Below are 15230 nucleotides of genomic sequence, written 5' to 3'. Positions count from 1 at the left end.
AACGCTCTAACCACTAGGTTACCTGCCGCCCCAAATCAATCAATCTGTAAATCAAAATGTTTAAAGTAAACTATTCAGGTCACTCATCTAAGGCAGTGGTTCCCAACCAGGGATACTAGGACCCCTAGGGGTACTTGGCCTATCCACAGGGGGTACTTGAGAAGCCTCATGAGAACATAGAACATGTAAAATGCACATGAGGGGGTACTTTAAGGGTACTCCAGGCAGAGAAAATATCACTTAGTGGTACAGTAACCAAAAAAGTTGGCAACCACTGACCTAAGCAATGCATCTTCAGATTCTCAGACAAACTGGCTGTGTGTGAGTAGTATAGTGTGAATACAATCAAGAGATACTAACTGATACAGACAGAGATACTGTTACATTACTAGAGGTTTCTTTAGTTTCAAATACAATGGGGACTCCAGTCTGCCAAAATAGTGATTGCTGGAGTGTCTTTAGCCTGAATGACTTAGAAATAGCAAACATCTTGGTTATTAGTTATTATGGAAAATTGCAGGGCTCTCTGTTTGATTCCTAATCCCTGATTATATTGTCAAGAACAGTGTTGTTTCTTCACGAACAGAGCTTTTCTAAGCACCGGTCTTGTTAGATCACGAGTATTTACAGTACGTAAGCAGTATTCATTCCTCATCCTCACAGCTGATCAGCATATAGATGACAGAGAAACCCTTCAAGTGCATTGAACCATAATGAATCCACTGTGTCTCTCTGTGAATAGTCTCTAACTGTCTCTCTTGACCGTTCCCCTCCCCAGGCACAGCGGCATATCACTGACCTGTACGAGGACCTCCGAGATGGACACAACCTCATCTCCCTGCTGGAGGTGCTCTCTGGAGAGACACTGGTGAGTCCCTGTAACCTTTGCCCTCTGGCTGGAAGAAGGACCTCTGTTTCTGCTACAACCTTCTTTCCCAACCTCTCATTTCCTTCTGTCCCTTTCCCCCATCCTACTCACATCAGTTGCTTTTCAGTCCATTATACTATAATATTTTAATTAGTCATGATGATGCATTAGATCTTTTGTAGTCTTTCCTATACTTGATGTAATACACAACCTGGGCTGGTAGGTTTTGTTTTCACCACCTTCTTGCATGTGTTGAAACTTGCTGGGATACAGTATGTGGTCCACAAACAATACAGTACATGCTTAAGAATGCCTCACGATTTGACTTAACCTATCCATGGCACTGATTTGAAGTTGTTTTTGGTATAAGTAATATCTCATAGCATTAATTTAACACAAATTTCATAATTTGCTTCTCTAACCTTTTCACACTTGTTTGACCCCTGTTTTTCCTTTTCTAATTCCTTTCTTGCCCTGACCTTTGCCCCCTTTGCTTCTGCCTCTTCTCTTGCTATGGTCTTGCTGTGATAGCCGAGGGAGCGTGACGTTGTCAGGAACTCGCGGTTGGTGAGTGGGCCTGGACTGTATAGCGCCTCCTCGGGCGTGGCATCTGTCACTCCCCCAGGTGGCTGCCGGGTTGTGCATGTTGATGTCACCTCCTTGTCTCTGTGTCCGCAACGTCGTCGTCCTCTTCCATCTGTTGAAGAGCGTTCAGAGACTTGGGATGAGTCCCAAATTGCACCCTATTCCCTACATAATGCACTATTTTTAACCAGACCCCTATGAGCCATGTTCATAAGTAGTACACTATATAGGGAATAGGGTGCCATTTGGGTCATTAAGTAGGGAATGCAGATGTAAGATGATCGTTTTTGTGTTTTCCCATGGATTTGGGGATATTGAGTGGTAAATTACAGGTAGTGCCTAGTCATTGTGTGTTGATAACCTATGAGTGGAGTAGGTGCTTTAGAAGGCATTTAGTCATCTTTAGTTACTTATTAGAAACATGATGAATAAAGCTGGGATATTTCCTTCAGTTTCAGCATTAGATCATTTCATGTCCAGTCTGCTAGTTCCATCTGTGTCTGGTAGTTCCATCCAAGTCTTAGCATATTAGTCTGAGGTCTCAGAAAGAGATGCAGGCATCCGGTCATTTGACCCAACTTACTGTAAACCAAGCCAATAAGAGATCGACCTGTAGGGTCGATGAGCTTGTGATTGGATGAGAGCTTGTGACTTGCTGCACCTGTGCATGTAATGGTGGACCAGATATGTCTCCTGAACACTTGACCATTATCTCTCGAGATTGAGAAGCATAAAGACTCTAATCACTGCTGCTTGGCTCCAGGTATCTGCTTGGTAAGAGTGGATTGTGTTGTAGATCAAAGTGTGATCATGTCATTTAGGTATCATTTCTCTACAAAAAAATCATATACTGTATATAGGACCAAGACTGCTGCTTGTAATCCATATAAAATATTTTCTCAGTCAGAAATACCATGTCTCCAGTCATGGGGCTTGCTCTTCCCTGTCCTATTGGTACTGAATGTGTGTTTTCATCTCCCTCTAAAGTTACATTTCTTCTCACATCTCACAGCCCAGGGAGAAGGGGCGCATGCGCTTCCACAAACTGCAGAATGTACAGATCGCACTGGACTTCCTCAAACACAGACAGGTACAGTGTGATGATTAAATGGATCAATATATCTATGTTTTTTAAGTTAAAAAACTTCTCACTTGATCTGATTCTTATAATGTAATCTAACAGTCCCAATACCTTATAACAGAGGTGGGACCAAGTCATTGTTTTACAAGTCACAAGTAAGTCTCAATTCTTAGCACTCAAGTCCTAAGTCAAGTCCCAAGTCAAGACCGTCAAGTATCAAGTCAAGTCTCAAGTCCTAAACATTGAGTTTCGAGTCCTAAACAAGTCATAATGTGCTCTTCACCAAATGTAATACCATTTCAGATTTTTAACAAGAGTCATAGTTAGTATATTACATTTACACAAATCATGAATGCTTTTAAAAATATCTCTAGATTTATTACTTTCCAAATAAACATATTTCCATGGAATAACGTGGGTAGCCATGAGAAAGATCCCCCCTCCAATAGGGATCGACTATCGAGGATCGCTATGGGGCGCAATCGAGCGATGTAGGCTTGTACATAATCGCCCAATCTTAACACACACACACACTCTGTGTGGTTACAGTAGGCTAACGTATGTCAATGGTTTCAGGAACAGCAGTAACATCAGGCAGGATTTAGGCTACCAACTGCCTAGCCAGGTGTAGCTCAATCTTGGGTGCAATGATTACGTTCCCGCACTGACTGACTGTGTGGAAGCTCATTGATTTAACGTTAGGTTAGCCAACATGCTACACTAGTAAAGTTATAAATTATATAGCTGTCGGCTATATTAGCCACGACTTACCGTTCTTTGTGCAGCTTCAAATGTCGAACAAAGTTGAAAATTGTTGCGCCTCCGTCTGTAATTTTCTTCCCGCATGTTTTGCAAGTTGCAATCCGTTTTTTGTTGATACAGCATCGTCTTTATATCCGAAAATAATAATTTTGGGGATCATCTTTCCAAGGGCTCCACCTGAATTCACCCGCCGACATTCCTCTGCACTGCAACGCACAACATTTTCTCAGCTGGCATAATGTGATTGGCTGCTGTCCGATTCAAACTGTAATCCGTTAAATGAAGAGTTGATGCGCTGCACACGTTTTTAAATAGCATAATTTTTAATATTTGGGCTTGGGGAGGGTATGAAGTCAGGTCGAGTCATAAGTCTCAAATCCAAGTCAAGTCACGAGTCATTGATGTCAAAGTCGAGTTGCAAGTCATCATATTTGTGACTCGAGTCTGACTCGAGTCCAAGTCATGTGACTCGAGTCCACACCTCTGCCTTATAATTCATTAGCTAACCATTTAGATATAAATTAATCTAGAGGGCCATAAGATAGTTGTACATACTTGTGTCCCATTTGTGACAGGTCAAACTGGTCAACATCAGAAATGATGACATCGCTGATGGAAACCCCAAGCTGACCCTGGGCCTGATATGGACCATCATCCTTCACTTCCAGGTATGTCATGCTTCACTCATAACATAAAACAAACCAATATGTTTATTATTATTCAAATGATAGGCCTAGGCCAGGGTGATGCGATCTAGGTAAAACTTCCTATAACCTGTTTGTTACACTACACTGTGTAACAAAGTACTACAAAGTATGTGGACACTTGCTCGTCGAACATCTCATTCCAATATCATGGGCATTAATAATGAGTTGGTCCCCTTTTGCTGCTATAATAGCCTCCACTCTTATGGGAAGACTTTCCACTAGATGTTGGAACATTGCTGCGAGGACTTGCTTCCATTCAGCCACAAGAGCATTACTGAGGTCGGGCACTGAGGTCAGGCACTGATGTTGGGTGATTAGGCCTGGCTCGCAGTCAGCGTTCCAATCAATCAAATTTCAATCAAATGTATTTCTAAAGTCCTATTTACATCAGCTGATGTCACAAAGAGGTATACAGAAACCCAACCTAAAACCTCACACAGCAAGCAATGCAGATGTAGAAGCACGGTGGCTGTGAAAAACTCCCTAGAAAGAGAGGAACCAGGCACTGGGGGTGGCCAGTCCTCTTCTGGCTGTGCCGGGTGGAGATTATAACAGTACCAAGATGTTCAAATGTTCATAGATGACCAGCAGGGTCAAAAAATAATAATAACAGTGGTTTTAGAGTGTGCAACAGGTCAGCACCTCAGGAGTAAATGTCAGTTGGCTTTTCATAGCCGATCATTCAGAGTTAGAGACAGCAGGTGCGGTAGAGCGAGAGAGTCGAAAACAGCAGGTCCGGGACAAGGTAGCACGTCCCGTGAACAGGTCAGGGTTCCCTAGCCGCAGGCAGAACAGTTGAAACTGGAGCAGCAGCACGACCAGGTGGACTGGGGACAGCAAGGAGTCATCAGGCCAGGTAGTCCTGAGGCATGATCCTAGGGCTCAGATCCTCCGAGAGAAGAGAAAGAGAGAGAGAGAAAGAAAGAGAATTAGAGGGAGCATACTTAAATTCACACAGGACACCAGATAAGACAGGATAACTACTCCAGATATAACATACAGAGCCAAGCCCCCCGACACAAACTATTGCAGCATAATTACTGGAGTCTGAAACAGGAGGGGTCGGGAGACACTGTGGCCCCGTCCGACTATACCCCCGGACAGGGCCAACAGGCAGGATATAACCCCACCCACTTTGCCAAGCACAGCCCCCACACCACTAGAGGGATATCTTCAACCACCAACTTACTACCCTGAGACAAGGTCGAGTATAGCCCACGAAGATCTCCCCCACGGCACAAACCCGAGGGAGGCGCAAATCCGGACAGGAAGATCATGTCAGGGACTAAACCCACTCAAGTGATGCATCCCTCGTAGGAACGGCATGGAAGAGCACTAGTAGGACAGTGACTCAGCCCCCGTAATAGGGTTAGAGGCAGAGAATCCCAGTGGAGAGAGGGGAACCGGCCAGGCAGAGACAGCAAGGGTGGTTCGTTACTCCAGTGCCTTTCCATTCACCTTCACACCCCTGGGCCAGACTACACTCAATCATAGGACTTACTGAAGAGATGAGTCTTCAATAAAGACTTAAAGGTCTCTCAGGCAGAACATTTCATAAAAATTGAGTTCTATAGGAGAAAGCCCTGCCTCCAGCTGTTTGCTTAGAAATTCTAGGGACAATAAGGAGGCCGTGTACATGTAGGTATCTATGGCGGGACCAAATCGGAAAGATGGGTAGGAGCAAGCCTATGTAATGCTTTGTAGGTTATCAGTAAAAACTTGAAATTAGCCCTAGCCTAACCAGGAAGCCAGTGTAGAGAGGCTAGCACTGGAGCAAAATGATCAAATTTGTGGGTTCTAGTCAAGATTCTAGCAGCCATGTTTAGCACTAACTGAAGTTTATTTAGTGCTTTATCCAGGTAGCTGGAAAGTAGAGCATTGCAGAAGTCTAATCTAAATTCAGCAAAAAAAAGAAATGTCCCTTTGTCAGGACCCTTTCTTTCAAAGATAATTTGTAAAAATCCATGTAACTTCACAGATCTTCATTGTAAAGGGTTTAAACACTGTTTCCCATGCTTGTTCAATGAACCATAAACAATTAATGAACATGCACCTGTGGAACAGTCGTTAATACACTAACAGCTTACAGACAGTAGGCAATTAAGGTCACCGTTATGAAAACTTAGGACACTAAAGAGGACTTTCTACTGACTCTGAAAAACACCAGAAGAAAGATGCCCAGGGTCCCTGCTCATCTGCGTGAACGTGCCTTAGGAATGCTGCAAGGAGGCATGAGGACTGCAGATGTGGCCAGGGCAATAAATTGCCATGTCTGTACTGTGAGACGCCTAAGACAGCGCTACAGGCAGACAGGACGGACAGCTGATCATCCTCACAGTGGCAGACCACGTGTAACAACACCTGCACAGGATCGGCACATCCGAACATCACACCTGCAAGACAGGTACAGGATGGCAACAACAACTGCCCGAGTTACACCAGGAATGCACAATCCCTCCATCAGGGCTCAGACTGTCCGCAATAGGCTGAGAGAGGCTGGACTGAGGGCTTGTAGGCCTGTTGTAAAGGCAGGTCCTCACCAGACATCACCGGCAACAACGTCGCCTATGGGCACAAACCCACCGTCGCTGGACCAGACAGGCAAAAAGTGCTCTTCACTGATTAGTCGTGGTTTTGTCTCACCAGGGGTGATGGTCAGATTCGCTTTTATTGTCGAAGGATTGAGCATTACACCGAGGCTTGTACTCTGGAGTAGGATCAATTTGGAGGTGTAGGGTCCGTCATGTTCTGGGGCGGTGTGTCACAGCATCATCGGACTGAGCTTGTTGCAGGGAAGACATCCTCCTCCCTCATGTGGGTACCCTTCCTCCAGGCTCATCCTGACATAACACTCCAGCATGACAATGCCACCAGCCGTACTGCTTGTTCTGTGAGTGATTTCCTGCAAGACAGGAATGTCAGTGTTCTGCCATGGCCAGCGAAGAGCCCGGATCTCAATCCCATTGAGCACGTCTGGGACCTGTTGGATCGGAGGGTGAGGGCTAGGGCCATTCCCCCAGAAATATCCTGGAACTTGCAGGTGCCTTGGTGGAAGAGTGGGGTAACACATCTCACAGCAAGAACTGGCAAATCTGGTGCAGTCCATGAGGAGGAGATGCACTGCAGTACTTAATGCAGCTGGTGGCCGCACCAGATACTGACTGTTACTTTTGATTTTGACCCCCCCTTTGTTCAGGGACACATTATTCCATTTCTGTTAGTCACATGTTTGTGGAACTTGTTCAGTTTATGTCTCAGAGTTTGAATCTTGTTATGTTCATACAAATATTTATGTTAAGTTTCCTGAATATAAACGCAGTTGACAGTGAGAAGACATTTATTTTTTTTGCTGAGTTTAGAGGTGACAAAAGCATGGATACATTTTTCTGCATCATTTATGGACAGAACGTTTTTGATTTTTGCAATGTTATGTAAATGGTAAATTCATCCCAAAGATGTTCAATGGAGTTGAGGTCGAGGCTCAGTGCAGGCCAGTCAAGTTCTTCCACATCAAACTCGTCAAACCTTTTCTGTTTGAACCTTGCTTTGTGCACAGGGGGATTGTCATGCTGAAACAGTAAAGGGGCTTCCCCAAACTGTTGCCACAAAGTTGGAAGCACAGAATCGTCTTGAATGTCATTGTACTGTGCATTCGGAAGGTATTAGAGACAGCAGGTGTCCTCTGAATACTTATGTAAGGTATTTCATTTTAAAATGTATTTTAAATTTGCAAACATTTCTAAAAACCTGTTTTTGCTTTGTCCTTATGGGGTATTGTGTGTAGGTTGATGAGGGGGAAAACAATTGAATCTGTTTTAGAATAAGGCTGTAACTTAACAAAATGTGGAAAAAGTCAAGGGGTCTGAATACTTTCCGAATGCGCTGTATACTGTAGCGTTAATATTTCCCTTCAATGGAACTAAGGGGCCCAGCCTGAATCATGAAAAACAGCCCCAGACCATTATTCCTCCTCCACCAAACTTTACCAGCCGACACTTGGCATTGCGCATGGTGATCTTAGGCTTGTGTGCGGCTGCTCGGCCATGGAAACCTATTTCATAAAGCTCCTGACGAACAGTTCTTGTGCTGACACTGCTTCCCGAGGCTATTTGGAACTCAGTAGTGTGTGTTGCAACCAAGGACAGACAATGTTTGCGTGCTACGCGCTTCAGCACTCGGCGGTCCCATTCTGTGAGCATGTGTGGCCTACCACTTCGCAGCTGAGCCGTTGTTACTCCTAGACATTTCCATTTCACAATAGCAGCACTTACAGTTGACCTGGGCAGCTCTAGCAGGGCAGACATTGGATGAACTGTCTTTTTGGAAAGGTGGCATCCTATTACATTGCCACGTTGAAAGTCACTGACCTCTTCAGTAAGGCTATTCTACTGTCAATTTTTTTAATTTTTTTATTTCACCTTTATTTAACCAGGTAGGCTAGTTGAGAACAAGTTCTCATTTGCAACTGCGACCTGGCCAAGATAAAGCATAGCAGTGTGAACAGACAACACAGAGTTACACATGGAGTAAACAATTAACGAGTCAATAATACAGTAGAAAAAAGGAGAGTCTATATACATTGTGTGCAAAAGGCATGAGGAGGTAGGCGAATAATTACAATTTTGCAGATTAACACTGGAGTGATAAATGTTCAGACGGTCATGTACAGGTAGAGATATTGGTGTGCAAAAGAGCAGAAAATAAAATAAATAAAAACAGTATGGGGATGAGGTAGGTAAAAATGGGTGGGCTATTTACCGATAGACTATGAACAGCGGCAGCGATCGGTTAGCTGCTCAGATAGCAGATGTTTGAAGTTGGTGAGGGAGATAAAAGTCTCCAACTTCAGCGATTTTTGCAATTCGTTCCAGTCACAGGCAGCAGAGAACTGGAACGAATGGCGGCCAAATGAGGTGTTGGCTTTAGGGATGATCAGTGAGATACACCTGCTGGAGCGCGTGTTACGGGTGGGTGTTGCCATCGTGACCAGTGAACTGAGATAAGGCGGAGCTTTACCTAGCATGGACTTGTAGATGACCTGGAGCCAGTGGGTCTGGCGACGAATATGTAGCGAGGGCCAGCCGACTAGAGCATACAGGTCGCAGTGGTGGGTGGTATAAGGTGCTTTAGTGACAAAACGGATGGTACTGTGATAAACTGCATCCAGTTTGCTGAGTAGAGTGTTGGAAGCAATGTTTGTCTATGGAGATTACATGAATGCGTGCTCGATTCTATACACCAGTCAGCAACAAGTGTGGCTTACATAGCGGAATCCACTCATTTGAAGGGGTGTCCACATACTTTTTACCATGTAGTGTATATTTCACCTGGAAAGATCATTTCTGATCCTTGCCTGCAGTAGTAGGGAAAGCTACAATAGTACATTATGACTTTTCTGGGCCAACTAATCAACTCCAAGCCCACCGCTTCTGTTGATAGAGCAGATATGGGTCCAATTAAATTATTCAAAAAAATCTGCTTCTTTTGGCATTTGGCACCCGCTGTCTATACATAACTCAGCTACTCATTATTCCCATATGTCTGAAGAATTTCAGACTAAACATCGTAAAAACATATTGAAACTCTCATACCATGTGAGGTTTTGATCCTCAATATAACTCAATAAAGGATGGAAATGAATTCTCCCCAAATGGGAGATGCTTGGGAGTATTTGGTTATTTGTTTAGCAGTTGAGAGTATTTTGAAATATGGAAAAAGAAGGGCAAGAAGATTCTTTGATTCTATAATGGATATACTGGTTATACTGGGATTACCATCATGTGGAATTCCGTCCACTCCAGGGTGACTCAGTGTTTCCTGTGGGGAGGCAAGAAAGAGAGTTGGGTGTGGCAGGTAGCGGTTATAAGCATTTCAACGAGTCCCACCATTGGCTATACTTTTTTTTGATGCGAGGAATCTGACTTCGTCCCAAATGGCACCCTATTCCCTATGTAGTTCACTACTTAGGCCCACAGGCACAACATAATTATCCTATTGTTTACGGTTGGATGCCTTGATGAAGTGGAAGGAAGCAGGAATCTCTAGATTCTCATAAAGGCAAATTGATGTTTCCGTGTGGTGTGTGTGAGTCACATCATGAGTACCTACATAGAAGTGTGGTTCCCCCACTTCAGAGAAGAAGGGAGAGGGATGATAAGGCCTACATTTTTCCTCTCTCCACCCTTTCCTTCAAAAAAGCCTGAAAGTGATATTAGAACCACAAAGTCACATTGGTCATAAAGCAATCTTTCTTGTTCCAATAAGGCTCTGTAAAGTGTCCTTTTTATGACTAAAAGTAACCACTACTCCATGGATCATCCATTTTTTATTTGGTTGTTTTATTTTTGGTGGTTGAGAGGGGAGGCAATACATTCATTATTTAACAATGCATTGAACAAACACAGTATGCAATGCACACATAGTATTGAGCATTGAGTAACAGCAACAAAACACTAAAGTAAACACAGCTTCACCATTTATCTTAAGTTACCTCAGTATTGTTGAAGCATCCTGTAGATGCAGTAGTTATCATCTCGCTCTCCAGAAGGAAATAGACTGCTGAGAGATTCTCAAGGCTGTACCTGTGACTAATAGCTTTATCTTCCAACGTCGTTTAAACAGGAATTCGCTGCAGGAATTCACTGCACCTTATTAAATTCTGTGGCCCATGGATGTTTTTACTCTCACAACTTGGATTCTGCAACCAGGAACATAAAGCTGTTTGGAGTGTTTTCACAGCAGCAAACTGCAATGGATTTTATAATAATTTTGCATCTGACTGTTTGTTTTTGAGGTTGAAAATGTGAGTCATCTTAAGCCTGGATCAAGTCAAGTTGCTTATTGGAAAAAGGTTTCCCTGCCTTTGAAATCAATGCATTATGATTATACCAAAGCACGCAGAGTTCTCTTCCATTATGTTCCCTTTATGCACAGCCCATAACCCTTTTTTCCAGCCTTTTTTCCAACCCACCACACCTTGAACCATCTATAACACTGTTATTCAGTCCTGGGGACCTATAAGGTGTGCAAGCTTTTGTTTAAGCCCAGTTCTAACACACCTGATTCAAACAATTAACTAATCATCAAATTAGTTAAATCAGTTCCAGGCTGTATCACAGCCGCCGTGATTGGGAGTCCCATAAGGCGGTGCACAATTGGCCCAGCACCGTCCGAGTTAAGGTTTGTCCGGGGTAGGTTTGTCCGGGGTCATTTTAAATACGAATTTGACTGACTTGCCTAGTTAAATAAAGATTCAACAACAAAAAAATAAAGATGTGTTCGTACTACTAGAATTGAACAAAAGCCTGTATACCCTATGGATCCTCAGGACCAGGATTAAAGAACACTTTATAGCCTGCCTCACCAATACCCCCCCTCCCCCAGATCTCCGACATCCAGGTGAATGGCCAGTCAGACGACATGACGGCCAAGGAGAAGCTGCTGCTGTGGTCCCAGCGCATGGTGGAGGGATACCAGGGGATGCGCTGCGACAACTTCACCACCAGCTGGAGGGACGGCAAGCTCTTCAACGCCGTCATACACAAACACAGGTGAGATGCAGTCTTGAAGGATTGAGGTGATCTGACTGGGACTTGAGGACATCCTTGGTGTCACAGGGGGGGAAGTTGTGCCAGGGGGATACATGGACATCCAAGAACATGTTTTTTTTAAGCCTAACCACTTTGTGAATACATGCGATTGCCTGGACCTGCTATAATATATGTCCTTGGGACATAGTGAACCCCTGTGCTCCTCGTAAGGCTCCACCTACATGTTACATTTGACATGTATTACTGTACATACAAAGATAGAAATGTGAATTTCATATTCACTGTCACGCTGCAGAAAGCCTGACCTCTTCAGATAGTTATGCAATCAGTCGTCAATCAAATTCAGTCAAACATTACAAGTACTTCTCATGATTTTATTTGGAAGCAGTTTCACTGATGAAAACATTTTATTTGCTGTAGCGTTCCCGCATGTCCAGGTAAGCATTCAAGCACATAGCAATAATACACTGAGTGTACAAAACATTATGAACACCTGCTCTTTCCCTGATATAGACTGACCAGGTGAATCCAGGTGAATTACCCCTTTATTGATGTCACTTGTTAAATCCACTTCAATCAGTGTAGATGAAGAGACAGGTTAAAGAAGGAATTTTAAGCCTTGAGACACTTGGAACATGGATTGTGTATGTGTGCCATTCAGAGGGTGGTTGGGCAAGACGAAAGATTGAAGTGCCTTTGAACAGGGAGGGTATGGTAGTAGGTGCCAGGCGCACCGGTTCGTGTCAAGAACTGCAATGCTGTTGGGTTTTCACGCTCAACAGTTTCCCGTGTGTATCAAGAATGGTCCACCACCCAATGAACATCCAGTCAACTTGACACAACTGTGGGGAGCATTGGAGTCAACATGAGCCAGCATCCCTGTGGAATGCTTTCGACACCTTGTAGAGTCCATGGCCCGATTAATTGAGGCTGTTCTGAGGGCAAAAGGGGGTGCAACTCAATATTAGGAAGGTGTTCTTAATAATATAATAATGATAATAATAGATTAAATTTGTATAGCGCTTTTTATTACAGCAAGAATCTCAGACTCTTAAAACAACAAAACCATTTCAGTTAGCCTGTTGACAGTTCTGGGTGGAAGATCTTCCTCAGTCATCTATAGAGGCAGGGACAAGTCCAACAGGTCACATATCAGTAACAGTCACTCAACACTGAAAGAGTTAGCTAAACGCCTGTGTAAAAGAATAGACATATCAACTACCATAAGAGGTCAGGGTAGATTTTGACAACAGACTTTTCATGTTTGCACATACTGTATAAACACACACCCTGTAGGCTCACACATACACACACACACACACACACACGACTCAGGAGAAAGGCACAGGTGGTGGCGAGGCAGCTTTGAGGTAGTATTTAGTTTTTTTTATTTGTGTCCCATGAATTTGAAAATAAGATGCCCACAGGGCTGTGCTTTTAAGTGTCAGCAGATAGCAGCACAGCTCAGGTACGCCCAGGTGTCTTGGGTGTGTCTGCCATACAAACTCCACACAGACGAAGAGCAAGACAGAAACACACTGCAGAACGACAAATCAACAAAGTAGTCTGGGCTCATACACAACAAATTGAATTTGGGAAAAGCATGAGAAAGTAATCTCTCAATTCTATGACCGTCAACGCTCAAGGCTTGCACATGATCTAGCTGTGGAAAGGGGATGCTTAATCAAAGGCAATGTGGATACATGAGACCCTGAACTGAAAAAGGACTGGAAAGCTTGAACGATAGTTGTGTTTTGGGGGAGTGACTGCCGCTACAGTATGAACGTCTATTTACTCGTATCTGGAGGGTGAGAATGCATCATAAACCTTGTAAAATCTTGAAAACATCTGTCACAGTCTCATACGTGGATGGATTTGTAAGACTGTAAGGAAAAACTGCAAGGGGAGCGTTTGAACACTGTTTGGACACTGTTGCAGTTGAGGACACCCACACACACCCTCACCATGATGCACAGTCTGAAGAAGAAGTTCCGCTCCTCCAAGAGACGGTTGAACAGCACCTCCAGCAGCACCCAGGGCTCCGTCAGTGACCTGGAGGACCGGGTGGTCATGCTGTGTGAGGACATCCCAGCTGAGAGCAGCTCCTTTGACTCGGGTCAGGGGTCCCAGAGCCCGGGGAAGTCCTCCTCCAGCCGAGGCTCCCAGAACAGGGAGCAGGAGGCAGGGTCAGAACTTTGCATAGTGCACCTGAGCAGGGACAGACACTCCTACAGACACTCTGATATGGAGCACCAGCCCACTGGCCATGGAGACTACAATGTGCAAAGAGTTGTGCAAGGGTATGGAGGGTTTATGTAATTTTTTTCATTAAGGTGGTGGTTGGGATTAACTTTGATAGCCGTTTCCTTTTTTTCTACTTCTAGACATTAGTTCCTTTCTAATAGGGAATATATCAATTTATGCAATTTATGCCTTTTTATAATTTGTTTACAAAACCCCTGTATTTTGTCTAACCATGCCAGACTAAATCCCTTGGCAAATATGAGATGCCCTGTGCTCATTCCAAGCAGTCAAAGCTTGTATCTGCATGTTATTTGACTGCAATTACCTTTATTGGCAGTGTACATGGAATTACTTGCATGTTTTGTGCATGAAACGGTGTGGGAATTTCTAAATTACTGGTTGGTAGGAGCTCTTGTTTTTTCCTGCCCTCCTCCTGCCTGTATTCACATTCCTCTGAGAGAGGCATGTCGATCAGGATCTAATGCAGTCATTCCATCATGATTAAACTGCCTTCAGCAGGGTTCCCCAACTTATTTTGTTCTTCATCATTGTTGGACATAAAACACTAAAAACACCAGGAAATCGAGTGATTTTAATTTGGGAAATCTGTTCACAAGTGTTCTCACGCATCATAGAGAGACGTGTAATCATATACTAATGTAAGCCATGTTTGAAATGGTTATGTTTTAGTCAAATATTATATCTGTTTGGACTTCTTGTGGTCAATTTGTAATCTTGTTTTCAGACCCCCCGACCATTTGCCAAAAAAAAGGATTTTAGAAAAGGAACTCTTATTTCATGGTTTTACCTAAATGTTTTGGGATTGCAAAGATGAATATAATACATCCATTTGCACTATATTCTATAAGAAAATACAGTGTCTGAGATTCAATTTCATAGTTTTAACAGTCTTCTCTATGCTCTGTCCCCAGGCCTACTCTGATTGACATGAGTAAGGTGTACCGACAGACCCATGTAGAGAACCTGGAGCAGGCCTTCAGTGTGGCAGAGAGAGACCTGGGTGTCACTCGGCTGCTCGACCCAGAAGGTAACGGAACGTGCGAGTATTGTTTTCTCCATGACTGTCAATACTATTCTCAGGTATCTGTATTTGTATGAATACTTGCATTTATCTTTTTCTAAAATCAGTTTTGAACTGTTGTGTTCATTGTCATTGTCTCCGCTCTATTAAGATGTGGATGTGCCACACCCAGACGAGAAGTCCATCATCACATACGTGTCCTCCCTGTATGACGTCATGCCCCGTGTACCTGACGTCCAGGATGGGGTGAAAGCCAATGTGAGTGTTGTCTTCTTGGAACCGTATAGGTCATCACCACTAAGGGCTTCCTCCTGGTCTCACCTATGAGGTCACATCTTCCCAAACTTTAAGATGTCTTTGATGCTCCAGAGGGAATTTTCCCTTATGTACA

At 43.7% G+C, this 15230-nt stretch overlaps 1 protein-coding gene across 10 annotated transcripts in view; it reads left to right on the top strand.

The window, feature by feature from the left end:
• Positions 1-15230, top strand: part of LOC112264953 (plectin) — a 159127-nt gene that overhangs the window by 110547 nt on the left and 33350 nt on the right. For all 10 annotated transcript variants that reach the window (XM_024441885.1, XM_024441883.2, XM_024441881.2 and 7 more), the window contains 6 exons: positions 779-868; positions 2466-2543; positions 3872-3964; positions 11387-11553; positions 14730-14845; positions 14991-15097. In XM_024441885.1, coding sequence (XP_024297653.1) covers positions 779-868; positions 2466-2543; positions 3872-3964; positions 11387-11553; positions 14730-14845; positions 14991-15097 — 651 coding nt within the window. The remainder of the gene's footprint in view (positions 1-778; positions 869-2465; positions 2544-3871; positions 3965-11386; positions 11554-14729; positions 14846-14990; positions 15098-15230) is intronic.

Source organism: Oncorhynchus tshawytscha, linkage group LG13 (genome assembly GCF_018296145.1).
Source record: "Oncorhynchus tshawytscha isolate Ot180627B linkage group LG13, Otsh_v2.0, whole genome shotgun sequence".
In the NCBI taxonomy this organism is placed as follows: Eukaryota; Metazoa; Chordata; class Actinopteri; order Salmoniformes; family Salmonidae; genus Oncorhynchus; species Oncorhynchus tshawytscha.
Note: the sequence above shows the minus strand (reverse complement) of the source record. Positions and strands in the feature narration are given on the sequence as shown.